General features: G+C 36.6%; 1 protein-coding gene across 1 annotated transcript; it reads left to right on the top strand.

Annotated features, from left to right (window-relative positions):
• Positions 1-597: 597 nt before the first annotated feature.
• On the top strand, positions 598-17,277 carry LOC107038832 (serine/threonine-protein kinase PLK3; the record flags this gene model as incomplete). Its single annotated transcript, XM_015258133.1, is given in 5 exon segments — positions 598-1,515; positions 9,385-9,489; positions 9,908-10,024; positions 11,315-12,480; positions 14,091-17,277. Coding segments are annotated over 5 exon segments (2,616 nt in total). The 3' UTR covers positions 14,608-17,277.
• Positions 17,278-17,811: the final 534 nt, after the last annotated feature.

The raw sequence follows: 17,811 nt of genomic DNA, 5'->3' as shown, positions 1-17,811 counted from the left end.
CTTCCTCGCGTTTCCTGATGTTTTCCTAATACATTTCACCTAATTTTCCCACTTCACCATTCTGCTTCAACTAAAAAAAATCCCTCCAACACCCCAATTATCCAACTTCTCTCATTCACCTAGCATCAGATAATAATAAAAACAAACACACATATCCAATAGACTAAGTTGTACAGAAGAATCGAATTCAATTGTCTTTTTCTATAGAATATTTTCCATTGAACATTTCAGTAGAACCAGCCAAATCCAATAGAATTGTCTAGTGAATTCACTGGGTATTTTTATTATTTATTTTGTGCGTGTGGATATCAATATTAACTGAAAAAATTAGACACCTATTTTTCTATTCCAATAAAAAAATCAAATTAATTAGTTACAGGCAATTGAGAGCGCCTGTATTATGTCATCCCAATCTCGAGGTGTTTCTAATTGACTGTGACTTCCTCGTTTTTCCTGATGTTTTCCTAATATATTTCACCTAATTTTCCCACTTCACCATTCTGCTTCAACTTAAAAAAATCCCTCCAACACCCCAATTATCCAACTTCTCTCATTCACCTAGCATCAGATAATAATAAAAACCAATGGTGTCAACAGGACGTGATCCCCACCGCTCAATTAATGAAAGACGGCAGTTGAAACTCCTCCGAAGCAATACCATCGATCGTTCGTAACACACCACCAGCATTTCGACTACGTCACAAGAGCCTTGGCCGAATTAATCTATACATCAAAGCGTCATTGGCTATTCCACGGTATCACAAATATTATCCCTCAAGTTTACCAAAATAAAATCACCCCAAAATGTCACGTGAACGAGACACGATTATGGAGCCCCCAGGAACGAAAACTCCATTGAAAAATTCGCAAATGCCGAAATATTCGAACGGATGTCAAGACCGCAATGCTCTTACTAATCAACCCACTGCCAAAGTTAATTTTGGTTTTACGATAAGAGACACCGAAGTGCCTGCCTCGTGTATTCCATTGAGAAATTCCCAGGAAATTGGGTCGAATGTGAAGAATTCACTGATGAATTCTCTGGTGAATTACGAGAGAATCTTTAATCCCACATATTCACCACGAACATCAACAATTCGTGGCTCTGGTAATGACGGACGTGTGGTAGCTACCTCCTTCATGGAATTATCCGTTGGTGTGACCTGTGATACTCGTAGAGCTCGTTCTGAGCCCGGAAGTCTCTCGACGACCGTTATCACCGGTCCAAGGACCAGTGGAATTAATCAGAAACGTTCAAACACACCGTCGCGCATTGCGAGCCTCGATGGGCTGGATTCATTGGTGAACAGACGATCTCAGACCATTGGTACAAGTCAAAACAGTCATTTGCAGTCGTTCAATGCAACACCAGTCGTTGGTATCGGCAGATCTCCGTCTAAGAACAAATTGACGTCCATTTGGGAGAGCCATAACACAACTGGTGATAGTGAACCGGATTACGTCGTCGATCCGGTCCAGGGTAATGCCTACCATAAAGGACCGTTTCTCGGAAAGGTAAGACGTTTATGTTCATGGAGCATTTTAATGTATTGCCTCGAATTTTGAGGGGAGACTACTATGAGTTTTGAAAGTCGCGGGCTCTTCGCGTGGGATTTCTAATGCATTCACTGTTAAAAAATTTTTACTGAAGTTTCCAGGCTTTAGTCTCGAAATATGACACAAATGACGGTTTCATTGAAATTTCAGGGAATTTTACCATTGAAAATTAGGGGTTTTCGTGGAAAATTCATGGAAATTTTAAATTTCAGTTAAATTATTCCATGAAAATTAATGCAAATTAGGAAAATTCAAGCAAAAATGTCCTTGAATTGTCAATTTTTTGAAATTTCAGAGCAGTTTCTTATTGAATTATCATGTTTACATTGAAAATTCATGGAAATTTCGGAGTCTTGATGGTTCTTCCACTGAAAAATCAGGAATTTCCTTGAATTTCAGGGAAACTTGAAGTTTCATAGACTTTTGTCCATTAAATTGAATTCAGTGTCATTTTCTGGAAAATTCAGTTAAATTTTTTTAACAGTGTTGAAGATCGATTGTATATTTCTGAAAACGAATAATTAGTGCAAAATAGTAGGGGAGAGTGGGACAAAATGAAACAGTCAAAAAAAAACCTGTTTGACGCAATTCAAGCAAAAAAAAAATTTTATTAAAGGGGATGGTAGGGCAAAACGGACCATTGGCAGAAAATTCATAATTTTTGTGGTTGAGGTGATTTTTGTGGTTTGACGTGATTTTGCGCCTAAAACGCTGCCTTACGACCAGAGTGACAAAAAATTAATTGTTTATTGTTCGTTTGCCCCGCGGACGGTTAAAATTATTAAACTGTTAAACTATTAAAAATATTTCAACAGAGTAAATACTCCAGAAAGTGAAAATTTCTGTTTTTTGTATTGAATATTTCTGTGAAAAAAACGAGTGAAATAATGACACACAATTGCAATAGCTGGATTTATCGACTATTTTTTTTTCATTTGTGCTTCCATTAACATAAAATCAGGCGTTTATGGTTCGTCTCATTTAACAGCTATATCTCTATTTTCTTATAATTAGACGTTTTACGCTCCTCATAATGGAAATAACAGTACTTTATTTCCCGAGATGACCACTAAAATTTTACGATTCTTCAATATTATTCGTAAACGACTAATGTCTAAAGACCTTGAATATTTCGATCATGATAAAAAAATTTGAAATACCGAACACGAATGAATAATATTGGACCGGTATTTTGTAAATTCTCCACTGTTCAGGAGAATTATGACATTAAAATCACTTCAGAGGGAAATTACCTACGAATTCTCAAGTTTCAAGTTGAATTCAAGTGAATAGGGACCAATTTTTTTCAATTTGCTAATATCAAGTTTGGCCCCTGAATAATTCATTTTTCATTCACAAACGTTTAGAATATTGCTCATTAATTAATAATTAATTGTTAAAAATTGAAGATTTCAAACGCTTTGAAATCGCTAATGACGTCACACAGACGGTCGTGCATTGGACCAGTCACAGAATGACTCGAGCCGACCTAACCCAATCTTGAGAAGGGCCTCGGCCAATGGAGGACGACAACGCCCCACTCCCGTCTTCTTCAACCAATGAAGCGTTACCTGACCGTCTCTGTGACGTCATAACCGAAAAATTGGCCTCGAAAACGACGGATTTTCAATTAATTATCAAAAAACATCTAGGCAATATTTTTCCACAATTTTCGCCGTTTAGCTATCCATATGTTATAAGGAAGTTGTGAATAGGGGAATTGGAAAGAATTCAGCTTCATGCAAGTTCTCTATTTAGATAGTTTCCAATAAATATTAAACCAAAATTTCTCAACCATTAGGAATTTCAAATTGCATTTAAATATTCAGTACCAAAATCTCAATATCAGTAGCGAAGTGATAAAACGGTTCAAGTCGACTTACCTCCCACTTGAGTTTTTGCGGAATATTCCGGAATCTAAGGGAGATAGCGAAATTTTCGCGATCACATTTGTTGTAGCACTCGATCGGCCCTATAAAAAAGGTTATAACAACAAATTTGCTATCTGTCTTAGATTCTGAGTTAGTCAAAATTGACTTGTACCATTTCACCACTTCGCTACTGATATAAAATCCATCAAATTGCTAGGGGCGCGGAGCGCGCCTTCGATCTTGTACTTTCAATATTATAAGGATATTTCTTTTGCCTATTTTACACGAATGGCATAAATTTTATATTAAAACAAAATCAGCTGTGTGTCAAATTTTTCCTAAGTCTCACTGGAATTTCGAGTTTCCACTGATTTCCTCATCACAAGAGAAATTATGCAGAATTTCTCAATATCAGTAGCGAAGTGGTAAAACGGTTCAAGTCGACTTACCTCCCACTTGAGTTTTTGCGGAATATTCCGGAATCTAAGGGAGATAGCGAAATTTTCGCGATCACATTTGTTGTAGCACTCGATCGGCCCTATAAAAAAGGTTATAACAACAAATTTGCTATCTGCCTTAGATTCTGAGTTAGTCAAAATTGACTTGTACCATTTCACCACTTCGCTACTGATATAAAATCCATCAAATTGCTAGGGGCGCGGAGCGCGCCTTCGATCTTGTACTTTCAATATTATAAGGATATTTCTTTTGCCTATTTTACACGAATGGCATAAATTTTATATTAAAACAAAATCAGCTGTGTGTCAAATTTTTCCTAAGTCTCACTGGAATTTCGAGTTTCCACTGATTTCCTCATCACAAGAGAAATTATGCAGAATTTCTCAATATCAGTAGCGAAGTGGTAAAACGGTTCAAGTCGACTTACCTCCCACTTGAGTTTTTGCGGAATATTCCGGAATCTAAGGGAGATAGCGAAATTTTCGCGATCACATTTGTTGTAGCACTCGATCGGCCCTATATAAAAGGTTATAACAACAAATTTGCTATCTGCCTTAGATTCTGAGTTAGTCAAAATTGACTAGCACCATTTTACCACTTCGCTACTGATATAAAATCCATCAAATTGCTAGGGGTGCGGAGCGCGCCTTCGATCTTGTACTTTCAATATTATAAGGATATTTCTTTTGCCTATTTTACACGAATGGCATAAATTTTATATTAAAACAAAATCAGCTGTGTGTCAAATTTTTCCTAAGTCTCACTGGAATTTCGAGTTTCCACTGATTTCCTCATCACAAGAGAAATTATGCAGAATTTCTCAATATCAGTAGCGAAGTGGTAAAACGGTTCAAGTCGACTTACCTCCCACTTGAGTTTTTGCGGAATATTCCGGAATCTAAGGGAGATAGCGAAATTTTCGCGATCACATTTGTTGTAGCACTCGATCGGCCCTATAAAAAAGGTTATAACAACAAATTTGCTATCTGCCTTAGATTCTGAGTTAGTCAAAATTGACTTGTACCATTTCACCACTTCGCTACTGATATAAAATCCATCAAATTGCTAGGGGCGCGGAGCGCGCCTTCGATCTTGTACTTTCAATATTATAAGGATATTTCTTTTGCCTATTTTACACGAATGGCATAAATTTTATATTAAAACAAAATCAGCTGTGTGTCAAATTTTTCCTAAGTCTCACTGGAATTTCGAGTTTCCACTGATTTCCTCATCACAAGAGAAATTATGCAGAATTTCTCAATATCAGTAGCGAAGTGGTAAAACGGTTCAAGTCGACTTACCTCCCACTTGAGTTTTTGCGGAATATTCCGGAATCTAAGGGAGATAGCGAAATTTTCGCGATCACATTTGTTGTAGCACTCGATCGGCCCTATATAAAAGGTTATAACAACAAATTTGCTATCTGCCTTAGATTCTGAGTTAGTCAAAATTGACTAGCACCATTTTACCACTTCGCTACTGATATAAAATCCATCAAATTGCTAGGGGTGCGGAGCGCGCCTTCGATCTTGTACTTTCAATATTATAAGGATATTTCTTTTGCCTATTTTACACGAATGGCATAAATTTTATATTAAAACAAAATCAGCTGTGTGTCAAATTTTTCCTAAGTCTCACTGGAATTTCGAGTTTCCACTGATTTCCTCATCACAAGAGAAATTATGCAGAATTTCTCAATATCAGTAGCGAAGTGGTAAAACGGTTCAAGTCGACTTACCTCCCACTTGAGTTTTTGCGGAATATTCCGGAATCTAAGGGAGATAGCGAAATTTTCGCGATCACATTTGTTGTAGCACTCGATCGGCCCTATAAAAAAGGTTATAACAACAAATTTGCTATCTGCCTTAGATTCTGAGTTAGTCAAAATTGACTAGCACCATTTTACCACTTCGCTACTGATATAAAATCCATCAAATTGCTAGGGGTGCGGAGCGCGCCTTCGATCTTGTACTTTCAATATTATAAGGATATTTCTTTTGCCTATTTTACACGAATGGCATAAATTTTATATTAAAACAAAATCAGCTGTGTGTCGAATTTTTCCTAAGTCTCACTGGAATTTCGAGTTTCCACTGATTTCCTCATCACAAGAGAAATTATGCAGAATTTCTCAATCGCCTATAACTCATCAATTTTTCTCCTGATTCATCGAAATAAAAAACAACGTACTCAAAATATTCTTTAATGCATCGTCATTTCAACATAATGTCCCCATTTGCGTGAATTTTCGCTCCAACCAAATTTCATTTTCTCCGATTTACAAACGCAGTTGTACCTAAACTTTAATTTTCTAGTTTATGGGATTAAAAACTCGTCAAACTCGTGTTTCAAAAGTTGAACAACTCGTCTCGGTCATTCTGCGGGCCTGTGACGCACTCACCACGCGTCTTATCTGTCTCTCTCAAGCATGCAACATCGGGGCACGTTGTTTCCTGCTTTCCTGTGGGAACCCAAACACCGGCAGAGGGGAACCTTGATTTCTTTATACCTGCTGTTCTGCTCCTTTATCCACGCTTAGACGTTGGACGTTGACTCTTACCATCCCAGTTCGATGCACCTTTTTTTTACCTTTACTTTTTTCTCTCTTCCCTCGTTCCTTGGTTTTCTCGCTGTGGTTTTCAGCGGAAGTCGCTCCTTTCGTTGCACGCTTCTTCTTCGAAGCGTCGTCTTTGTATGGATTTATTGTAATGAATACGATGAGGAAAACAGTGTTTTGCGGGGATTTAATCAGGTCTAGGTTGAACGGAGACGGTGCGATTGAGTGAGGGATAATTTCGTAATGAATCGGCAAAATGAGATCAACTAACTCTGATTGAGGATGAGTTTACGATTAACTCCTTCGAAAAGATCTAAGAGAGGCGGGGAAATCTTGATGGGGAGATCTTTAATTTAATGAGACATTAAATGTTTCCATATTTACATTATTGATGAATTTTGTTTGTTTATTCACTGGACAATTCACACTATTTTAGAAATAAATTCAAGCTTAAGGCCCGGGTGTACTATCTTTCGAACGTTATCTCCATGTCTTTTTCATCTTTCGTCATCTGAAATTGTCCATTGAGTCCTGCATCGAGTCCTGCATTTACAATAATGTGTAGTCGAAGACGCACATTTTGTAAAAAAAAAAACTCAAATCGGTTGATTTTTACGGAAGTTACAGCCATTTGAAGATAAAACTTGCAAAAAAACATGGCTGCCCACAGGATGCCTCAAAAAATCTGAAAAAATTTGAGAAGTCAAATTTTATCAGATACAACCACAGGAAAAATCGGCAATATGATTGGCGATGGTGAGGGTTTTGACCTGGGTGAGTTCACATGGAATACCCCATAAAGAATTTTTCATTTTCAATTAATTATCTTCAATTTTTTTTAATAACCGGTCTCCATAAAAGGACTGAATTTATTAATTTCACCGATGATATATATACATGTGAAATATATATATTATATATATATGACGTAAAAAAAAAATTTACCACTGAAGAATCTGAAATTATGTCACTGAAGAATTTGAAAATGCCGCGTGTTTTTTTTGTGAATAACTTCGTGTCACATATTGACCAATCAGATTTAAGGATTAGCCGTCAGGCAGTTTCGAGATATTTCGATATAACACAACTTCACGTTTCGTTCATCTTTAGTAAATAGGATCTATAATAGTATAATTCGTTATGAGTGCGGAAAAGAGTTTTTTGGCTCGTGGGAGCTTTATAGCACGAGCCGAAGCCGAGTGATATAATCCCACGAGCCAAAAAACACTTTTCCCACGAGTATCGAACGATATTTTTCATCATAATGTGTGGAAAAGGGACGTTTTAGGCACGCGAAGCGAAGCGTGCCTAAAAAGTTACTTTTTCGCCCAGCTTGATGAAATAGTATATTTCGTAACGAGTGCAAAAAAGTGTTTTTTGGCNCGAACCTGGAACCTATCCGTTGTGAGGCAACGGCCTTAACCACTACGCCAGGCCACCGGAAAGTTACTTTTTCGCACAGCGTGATGAAAATATTAAATCATTCATTATTCATCTAGTTTTTCAACATGTTTTTCAGTTCCATTTTTTTTTTCTCGTGGAAAATAAACGTACTAAAAATTTCAAAAATAGAACTTTAAGTAGTCAAAGTTTTAAAAAATAAATAATTGTTTATTAATTTTCGTTGTTATTAATAACAAAGTACTGAAGGGAAATTATTGAAAAAATATCTGGGATGTGGAGGTTCATTACCTTAATAGAAAAAACCTTACTAAAATAACTAAAGTCTCAAAGGAATTGAAAATTTTTATTTCATCGCTTCATTATGGTATTCCATGTTAACTGCTTCTGTGGACTAAAACCGTAGCGCAAGATTTTATCGATACATCGTGGGTCGGATGTATTTGGAAGCGAAGCCTAACAATAAAAACAGCCCCGGAAAAATAATTTATTTAAGTGTATAATTGGTATATAGGGCCGTGTGACTTGTTACACACACGTGATCGGTGTGTGGTATGTTTTCCTCGTCTCACGCGACGAATGGAGACGCTTGAAAATATTTCTAGAGATATTTTGGGCCAAGGAAAGGGTTATTAACACACGTCTAGAAGAGTTGGAGGAAAAACTAGTGGGATTTCGTCTGTAATTTAGAATTTATTTTTGGACAAGGAAAATTGAAATAGAAGAATGAGGGAGACAGGAATATCGAGCATTTATTTTTGTAGGAAAGACTCCGGAACAAAATATTCAGTTTGAATTTTGGAAAATTGTAGTTTGAGTCAAATAAAATTTTTGAATAGACTTTATTATCTTCTATTCAACAAGCAAATATTGCAGTGAATTTAGTGTTTAACTGCAGGCACGAAAAAATTTTACAGACAAATTTAGCTAGAGTATTCTATTGAATTTCTTTTGAAGAATTGAAGAATTCCGCAGCACTACTGTATTTTTTTAATAGAAGATGTCCAATCGAAATTATTCCATACAAAAAATTAATCGAATTTCATTTTTCTACACAACTTTTCTTATTGAGACATTTCCTACAGTAATTCTTTGACACCAATTTTCAATTTTTCCACTCTATTTTTCTTTACTTCTCATTTGAAAAAAAAAAATAAGAAAACGTAGAAAATTTGAGCCTAGGAATTTTTATAGAAAATATGTCAATGGAAGCCGTCCAAAACAATGGAACTCTATTGAGTTTTTCGCTAGAATATTTTCCATAGAACTTCTATTGAAGAAAAACGCATAAATAATCTGCGGAATTTCTTACTAGAATTGGCCAAAAACCAATAAAGTTCAATAGAAATCCAATAGAATTTTCTAGCGAGTGCGCTGAGGTTTTCTATGAAATTTTTTGATATGAAATGATTACATTAGATTTATCGACAAAAAATGCTCATTAAGGCCCGGGTGTACTATCTTTCGAAAGTTCTCTGGAAAAAGATTTTAAAAAATGGAAGAATGTTAAGCATTTTATTGATGTTTTCTTCTTTGTAGGGAGGATTCGCAAGGGTATACCTGATGACTGATATAGCGAATGGGAAGCGATATGCCTGCAAGATCATTCCAAAGAATCGTATGCAAAAGATCCACATCCAAAAGGTGCGTAAGCCCCCAATCCCCAATAAATTCAATAGCGAGGCGGTAAAACGGTTTAAGCCGATTTAGGCTTTAGTTGAGCTTTCGAGGAATATCTTCGAATTTAAAGGAAATAATGTAATTTTCGTTTGCAGAGTGAATTGAGGGCGTAATTACGAAATTTTTGTAATGACCTTTTCGTAGCCCCCAATTCACTCCACAAAAAAGGGTTTCACGAAAATTTCGTAATGACCTTTTTTGTAGAGAGAATTGAGAGCTACAAAAAAGGTTATGACAACAATTTTGCTACTTTCCTTAGATTCCGAGATATTTACTGAAAACTGGCTAATAGTCAAAATCGACTTAAACCGTTTTAGCGCTTCGTTTTTGAATTCTCATAAAAAAACAAGGAAGGTATTCATGTTCCTACTTTTTTCAACAGATTGCACGTGAGATTATGATTCACAAAGACCTGAATCACGTGAATATCGTACAGATGCATCATTACTTCGAGGACAGTTTAAACGTTTATATGTTGCTCGAAGCGTGCCCAAGAAAGGTAATGGAATTCATCCAATTACTTATAACATAAATCGATAGCGAGGGGATGGAACTAGATGATTCAACTCAACATTATGCTCTATCAAGTTCTTGATATATACTCTGTAGTTTAGAGATTTTTTTACCCAGCGAAGAGAAATGTTAAAAATTTTTGTGAAGGATTTTTGTCAAAATTTGGGTATTTCCGATTGGGTATTTACGATTCCGAGATACCGTCTGAAATTCGAAGACTCCAGAAAATTGAATTCCATTTTTACACTTCCCTTTCTAATTTTTTTGTGGACATCTCTGAATAATTTTTTTTTGTAAAACAAAGTGAGATCTATAACAAAGTTTCTACAAAAATTTCACTATCGCCTTTTGATTCAGAGATATTTCTCGAAAGCTGGTGTTCGTGTAAAATCGAGTCAGTCTATTTCAAAATGAGTGCAAAGATTGACTAAACGTAATATGATCGCTGGAAAATTCGATTTTTTTAAAGGAGAATTATGTGATTCTGCACAATAATTTTTAATAGATATTTTACACGTAGAGAAAAGTTGGATAAAAATTACCTGCACTGAGAGAAAAACGACAAAGTTCTCAAATAAGTCTTATACCAAGAAAATATTTTTTTGAAAATTATCAAAAAATGATTTGTTTATGCCAAACATGCAGAGAGTGCGCCGGAATGAAAAATTTTTGTCGCAAAAATAGATTTAGTAGTTGAAAAAAAATGCATTCTCTGTACGCGCATGAAATGTCATTTCTAGCATTACTCCTTCGTTATTCGATACTCCCATCCGTATTTTGCTCCCGAAAAATCTTTGTTTCATGCGAAACAAGGGCCAGTAGTTTTTCGTTTCGGCTGTCTAATAATCACAGACAAGAAATGAACCCTTAAATTAAATAATAATAATGATATGATAGCAATCTTGTAACTTAGGGATAAAATATTTGTTGATAAATTTTCCTCTATATGAGATATTTTCATCCTGAAAAGGCACCGTCTGGTGTGAATTATCCGCCTCTTGAGCCAAATATTTCGTTGCTCTCGAAAGCAGACCAATTATTCATGTTTGAGACTTTCAAATTCGAACCAAACAAATTCTTTTTTGGCAATTTTCAGCTAGCGATGTTCTTAGCCCAAACAAGACTTGTTTGACAACGTGTTGGTTTTTCTCTCAGTGTACGAAAGATAATCGTGGAACGAAATGTAATTAAATATTTACTATTCGTCGGGTGAAAAACACACGCCTTCGCATCTCGAAATGCGTTCGCCCCTTAATTCCCACCATCTCAATTCCAGAGTTTGATGCACGTACTGAAATACCGAGGAAAAGTAACGGAGCCCGAGGCTCGTTACTACATGAAGCAAATGGTGACAGGAGTCGCCTACATCCATTCCCAAAAAGTAGTTCACCGAGATCTCAAACCGGGCAACATGTTCCTCTCGGACGGGATGATCGTGAAAATCGGTGACTTTGGCCTGGCGACAAGACCAGACGGTCAAAAGCGCCGAGTGACAATCTGCGGTACACCGAATTACATTGCCCCCGAGGTGCTCTACAAACAGGCATACAGCTACGAGGCTGACGTTTGGGCACTGGGTTGCATTCTCTACGCGTTATTAACGGGCCAGCCTCCCTTCGACACAGCGACACTGAAGGAAACCTACTCAAGAATCTGCAATAATCGTTACAAGAAGCTGAACGACACAGTAGTCAGTAGAAATGGCCAGGATTTGATAAAGTGGCTGCTGCAGCCAATTCCGGAGTTGAGGCCATCACTCGAGACTGTTAAAGAGCATGCCTACTTGACGATGGAGTTTGTACCGGATAAACTGACTCACGCCTGCTGCTACAGGCCTCCAGAGCCCAGTCTCCAAGGGCCATTGAAGAGCAATAACGACAAAACTCTGGTATTACCCACGACTTCATTCCCCTCAGCCACAACTTTGTCCTCGACTTCGTGCACATCAACGATGTCGAGGAAAGTTGTGCATCCACAGATCGAGCAGATGCCAAAGCCACTGGCCAAATCAATCGAAACACCAATTGCGAATGGCATTAAGCTGATCGACAATGGCAGTGCCAAACTGATGGAGAACAATGCACGACTTCTTCCCCCAATTCAGAGGGAGAAGAATAGAGATGCTAAAGTTGGAAATTGGCTGGTCAGAAAATTCCCCAAATTAACGAAGCTGAGGAAGAGGTTTGGGAATCTGCTCTGTCCTGACAGGAAGAAGTCCTCTGAGAGTGCTCTCATGCATCATGCACTTGAGAATTGTCTCGCCGAGATTCGACACACGCGGGTTGCCAAGAACCCAGTGCCCATTGAAGGGCTTGCTCCATTGTTTGTTACCAAGTGGATTGACTACTCGAATAAGTATGGACTGTGCTTTCAATTGTCGGATCGATCGGTTGGGGTTCTGTTTAATGACAGCACGAAGATGAGTTACACTCGCGACAGAAGGTAAGGAGAATTGTTGTTTTTTTTTCACTGATGAGATGAATTGAGGGAAATGTCATTTGAGTCAATTTCATGTTAAGGTTTGAATTTTTATCGAGCGAAGGGGGATTTTTAGGTTGTTATGAAGGTTCGAGTTCACCTGGTTGATCTCAAGATCAAATGAATTACGATAAATAAAGGAGGGGGCTACGCCCCCTGCCCGCTCCGCTCGCCAACTTCCATATGACCCCCATGATCCTCATTCTGACCCTTGTAGGCCCCATTCTGGTGTTATACCTCTTGTGAACGTTATTTTGACCCTTCAATTTTGACCCTTAATTGTGGAGTCTCAATTTCGAGTACAAATTTCCATCAGCAAAAGTCGATTTGGATTTTTAGAATATAGAGAGATATCGAGACCCTTATTTTGATCCTTCTGATACGTAGTTTCTGACCCCCATGACCTTTATTTGAACCCTTACTCTGGCTCTTGTAACCCTCAATCTGATTTTTGTGGCATTTATTTAGGCCCTTCATCTGATCTTTGTTACCATCATTTGGGCCCTTAATCTGGCCTTTAATCTGATGCACATAACCGTTAATCTGATCCTTGTGACCCTTATTTGGACCCTTAATCGGACTTGTGACCCTTATTTTGACCCTCATGACCCTTATCTTGATCCTCTTGACCCTCATGGCCTTTATTTTGACCCTCATGACCTACTTTGGCCATCATGACCCTTATCTTCACCCCCATGCCCCTTATTTTGACCCTTATGACCATTATCTTGACCCCCATATCCATTATTTTGCCCTTATGACCCTTATATTGACCCTTATGACCCTTATCTTTACCCTCATGCCCCTTATTTTGATCCTGATGACCCTTATTTTGACCCTCATAACCCTTATTCTGACCTCATGACCCTTAATTTCGGAGACTTAATTTCGAGAACTAAATTTTTATCACCAAAAGTCGATTTAGATGTCTATTGGTTCACTCTTAAACCTGTTGATGAACAAAAAAAGTACACATTGTAAATTTAAAGCAGGGTAAATGTCGTAAAAAGCCCTTTCCCATCACAAAATTTCATAGTTGGTGGATTAATCCATTCAAGAAAGGAGTAAATAATAATGCCATTTGCATAAATTTGCTCTCCTTCTAAACCACATCTAAGGATTTCCAAAATTACTGAAGAACGTTCAATTACACTCTATTGATCTCCAGATGAAATAAATCTTTTTAAACAAATAAATCCCTTCACGTCTGGAACGATCGATGAACCAAAAAAAATTAAAACATTGTAAATATAAAGTGTAAATGTCGTAAAATGCCCTTTCTCATCATAAAGTCATGAACTCGGTGAATCAATCCATTCGCGAATGTATTAAAAATAATGCCATTGGAATAAATTCACTCTCTTTTTAAACCTCATCTAATAGTATCCAAAATTAATGAAGAACGTTCCAATGCATTCCATTGATCTCATCATGAAATAAATCCCTTTAAAAAAATTAATTCCTCGACTTCTGGAACGATCGACAAACAGAAAAAAGTGAAACATTGTATATATACCGTGTCAATGTCGTAAAATGCCCTTTCACGTAATAAAGTTTTCCCTTCCTCCTTCCAGACGAGTGGAATACACAACTCCCGAGGACGAAGTGACTCGTTACACACGTGAACGCGATGTTCCCTCCTTCCTCCACGAGAAACTCGAGCTCCTGCGTCACTTCAGCGAGTACATGGACGACCACTTGACAAACGGTGGTGAAATCAGTGACAATTGTTCAGCCAAGTTATCCCGAAGGAATGGCTCTGTCCCACGAATGCGTCGTTGGCTGCGAACCGATAAAGCCATTGTTATGGAATTGACAGTGCCACTTCTCCAGGTAAATTTCTTCTCCGATCACACGAAAATCGTCGTCTCCGAGGGCACACGACCGAAGGATTATCTCGTCACTTACATTGATGCCACTCGACACACGACGTCGTACTGGCTCAATGATCTCAGAGATGGTGGATGCACGTCAGAGTTGTACGAACGTTTGAATTACGTGTGCAGAGCTTCGAGGGAATTTTCTCATCTGGAGAACAATGTCGGATGCTCAGAGATCTCGACCAATCCCAAGACAAGTGTCAGGGCTTGAGATTATGTTTATCTTGATGTCTTCCTGGGGAATGATGCATTCATGTACGAACGAATTTCATAGAAATATTTAGCACATTCGTGTAAAAATTCTGGTGGATTTCTAGAGAATTTCGGTGGAATGTTCAATAGAAAATATTTTATAAACATAATTAATAGAATTGTATTTGTATATACTCAATTTATTGAGATATTTTCGATAGAAATTCCGACGCCTGAATTTTCAATTTTTTTTTGCTTAATTTTTAGTGAAAGCTGAGAAAATTGAGCAAAACCATTTTGAAATATCTCAATAGAAGATTTTGCATCAAATTCTCTTTATTTTTTGTATATAATAGTTTCTGTTGAACATTTTCTACCGAAAAAAACGATTTTTTCGACAAAAAATTGAGAGAATTTCCAATGGAAATCCAACAGAACTTTCTAACGAATGTGAATGTTCTTCTAGGATATTTATTCGTACGTGTTATTAGATTTGTTGAATAATTAGGCAATCTACGTTACGTTTTTTTTTTCTTTATCTCCACGGGCGGAATGGAAAGTGAGGTATGGATATATTTTTCGATTTTAGTCGATGAGAGAAGACATACTCGTTCAGTTTCTCTTCCGCTGGTGGAATCACTAGTTACGCCGTTAGAATATTGATTTAAATGTTGATGGAGTCGACTGCCACTTTGATATAGGGGCGAATGTTGATGAGAGCTAGGGGTAATTTTTTTTTTGGCTAATTGACGAAGATTTCAGTGGTGAAGGAGTTGAACGTAAAATGTTAAATTTGGTGTGTTTGTTGGATTCTTTTGGGTAATGAGATATTTTAGGAGGAATGTTGAAAGAGATTCAATTGAAAATTTTTTTTGATATGTACTTGTAGACTTAATCATTATTTAAATGATTCAGGTTTTGGAAAGATTTGGATTGTTCGAAATGACATGATTCAATTGAATTTGGGGATGAGTTTGCGATCAACATCTGCAAATTGAAGGGCGGATAATGAACGATTTTCTGAGAAAATGTCGAGATTTTTTTTGTCATCTGCTCATAAAATTAATCATTATTGAGATAATTCAGGGTTTAGAATGGTTTAGATATTCCAAATTAGATGATTCAATTGAATTTAAGGGTGAGGGTTGAAGAGAAACTAAATTGAATGTAAAATTGACTCATCGTTCCACAACCCCAAGAATGCTGAAAAAAAAATTATCTTAAATGAGAAAATTTTTGATGAGAAATGTTTTCTAACATTTCATGCAGAATAATTTATTATCAAGATGAGTATTCAGCATTCAGATATTCAGCAAAATGTGCAATGCCCAGAAGAGCTGATTCAATTAGATTTGAGGATGAGTTTTCCATCAAAATTCAGAGAAAATGTCAAAAGAAATTGTTATAGAGGTGAAAATTTTAGATTAAAAATCAAGTTTTTTTGTGATCTTCTCCTAGAATCATTGAGATATAGTTCAGGGCTCGGGAAGATGTTGACTATTCCAAATGAGATGATTCAATTGAATTTCAGGCGGAATTTTTTGTTAATATCGTTGAATTCAAGGGAGCATAATTTCAGTTTCACAAAGACTTTCTTTAAAGAGAAACTAAACTCAAAGCAAAATGACTCATTGTTCGACGACTCCATAAATGGTGGAAAATTTTTTTTGTAGAAGACAAAATTCTTGATGAGAAGTGTTTTCTGCGATTTCATGTAGAATCTAATTATTAAAATAATTATGGAGATGTATTTAGCAAGACATGAAATGTCCGGAAGAGGTGATTCACTTCGATTTAAGAATGAGTTGTCCCTCAACATCTTCGAATTTAAGAACTCAAAAAAACTTTTCTCAGAGCTAAAAATTTCCGATTAAAAATGTCTCCTCAAATGATAATTCTACATCCATCGCAGCATGAATTAACTAACTCTTTACGTTTCCATTCACCACTGAATTAAAATACATCGCAATAGCAATGATCTCCAATCAGTCTATCACGTTTTCTCACTCGTTGTGTATAAATCCGTTGAAGAACGCGATCCTACTAATGCTGTGATTATTAATGATTACTTAATTGTTTTCCTTTTGTTTCCATTTGAATTGAATTCCCATTATCTCATTGAAATTTTGTGATTATAATTGTTGAGTGGACGATGCAATATGAATTCAATCACTCATCATATGAGTCGACACAATAGGATAATGAAAAATACGACACAATAATGCACAATGCGAGTAATTCCAGTGTAATCATTGCTGTATTTAATTCGGCGATGATTAAATCAATAGGGAACTTGCACACCTTCACTCACGTATTTATCGTAATTATTTATATGCTAGAATGTTGAAAGTTAGTTGAATTAAAGATGGCTAATCAATATTTTGTCATTCGAGAATTGAAAATCGAGGGAATTATGATTATGCAAGTTCCCTATTGTATTTTTCCTTCGATTTTTTTTTTGTTGACTGTGGTTAGTTATCTTGTTTTCTGTTTCCTCACGTAGATATTGTGTTTGTTTATTTTATCTACATCGGAATGTAAATGAAACGAGTGAAAGGCGAAGGAGGATATTCCTGGGTGAAGGATGTTCCTTGGTACAACGAAACAGCTCTCTATGAAATAGAAACAGACCGAAAAAAAGAAAACGAAAAAACCAATGATCTCAAATAATAATCAATGTTTCACATAATTATTTGATTTTTTCATTTCCTGTATACTTCTATCACCTAATGCAATATTGAAAATGATCGATATTGAGGTTGTTCGCACGTTTTTCATCAGTTCAATGTTTTTTTTTTGACGTGGATACATCTATGGTTTCAATATGGGGCGTCATTTTGGGAAACGGTCCTTATGTGCAACGCCATCTGTTGGAATTCTAGAAAATTCTAGACATTTCGAGGTAATTCGAGAAGTTTCTTGAAATTTCGTAAAAATGCAAGGAGTTTCTAGAAAATTTGAGAGAATTCAAGGAGTTTTTAGGAAATTCGAGAGAATTCAAGGAGTTTCTAGGAAATTCGAGAAAGAAGGAAAGACCATGGACGTATCCACGTACAATAACAGCTGTATCTTCGATACAGCTGTTATTTTCAGGGAAACTGAAATTGGAACTGAAATTTACAGTTGGCTTTGATTTTTCCACGAAATTCTGAATTTTCAACGACGAAATTCCGTGAAATTTCAATGGTAATTAAATTCAATAAAAATTTCCAAAAAGTGTACA

The sequence above is a fragment of the Diachasma alloeum genome, unplaced genomic scaffold, assembly GCF_001412515.2.
Source record: "Diachasma alloeum isolate Michigan unplaced genomic scaffold, Dall2.0 Dall_scaffold_00288, whole genome shotgun sequence".
Taxonomy (NCBI): Eukaryota; Metazoa; Arthropoda; class Insecta; order Hymenoptera; family Braconidae; genus Diachasma; species Diachasma alloeum.
Note: the sequence above shows the minus strand (reverse complement) of the source record. Positions and strands in the feature narration are given on the sequence as shown.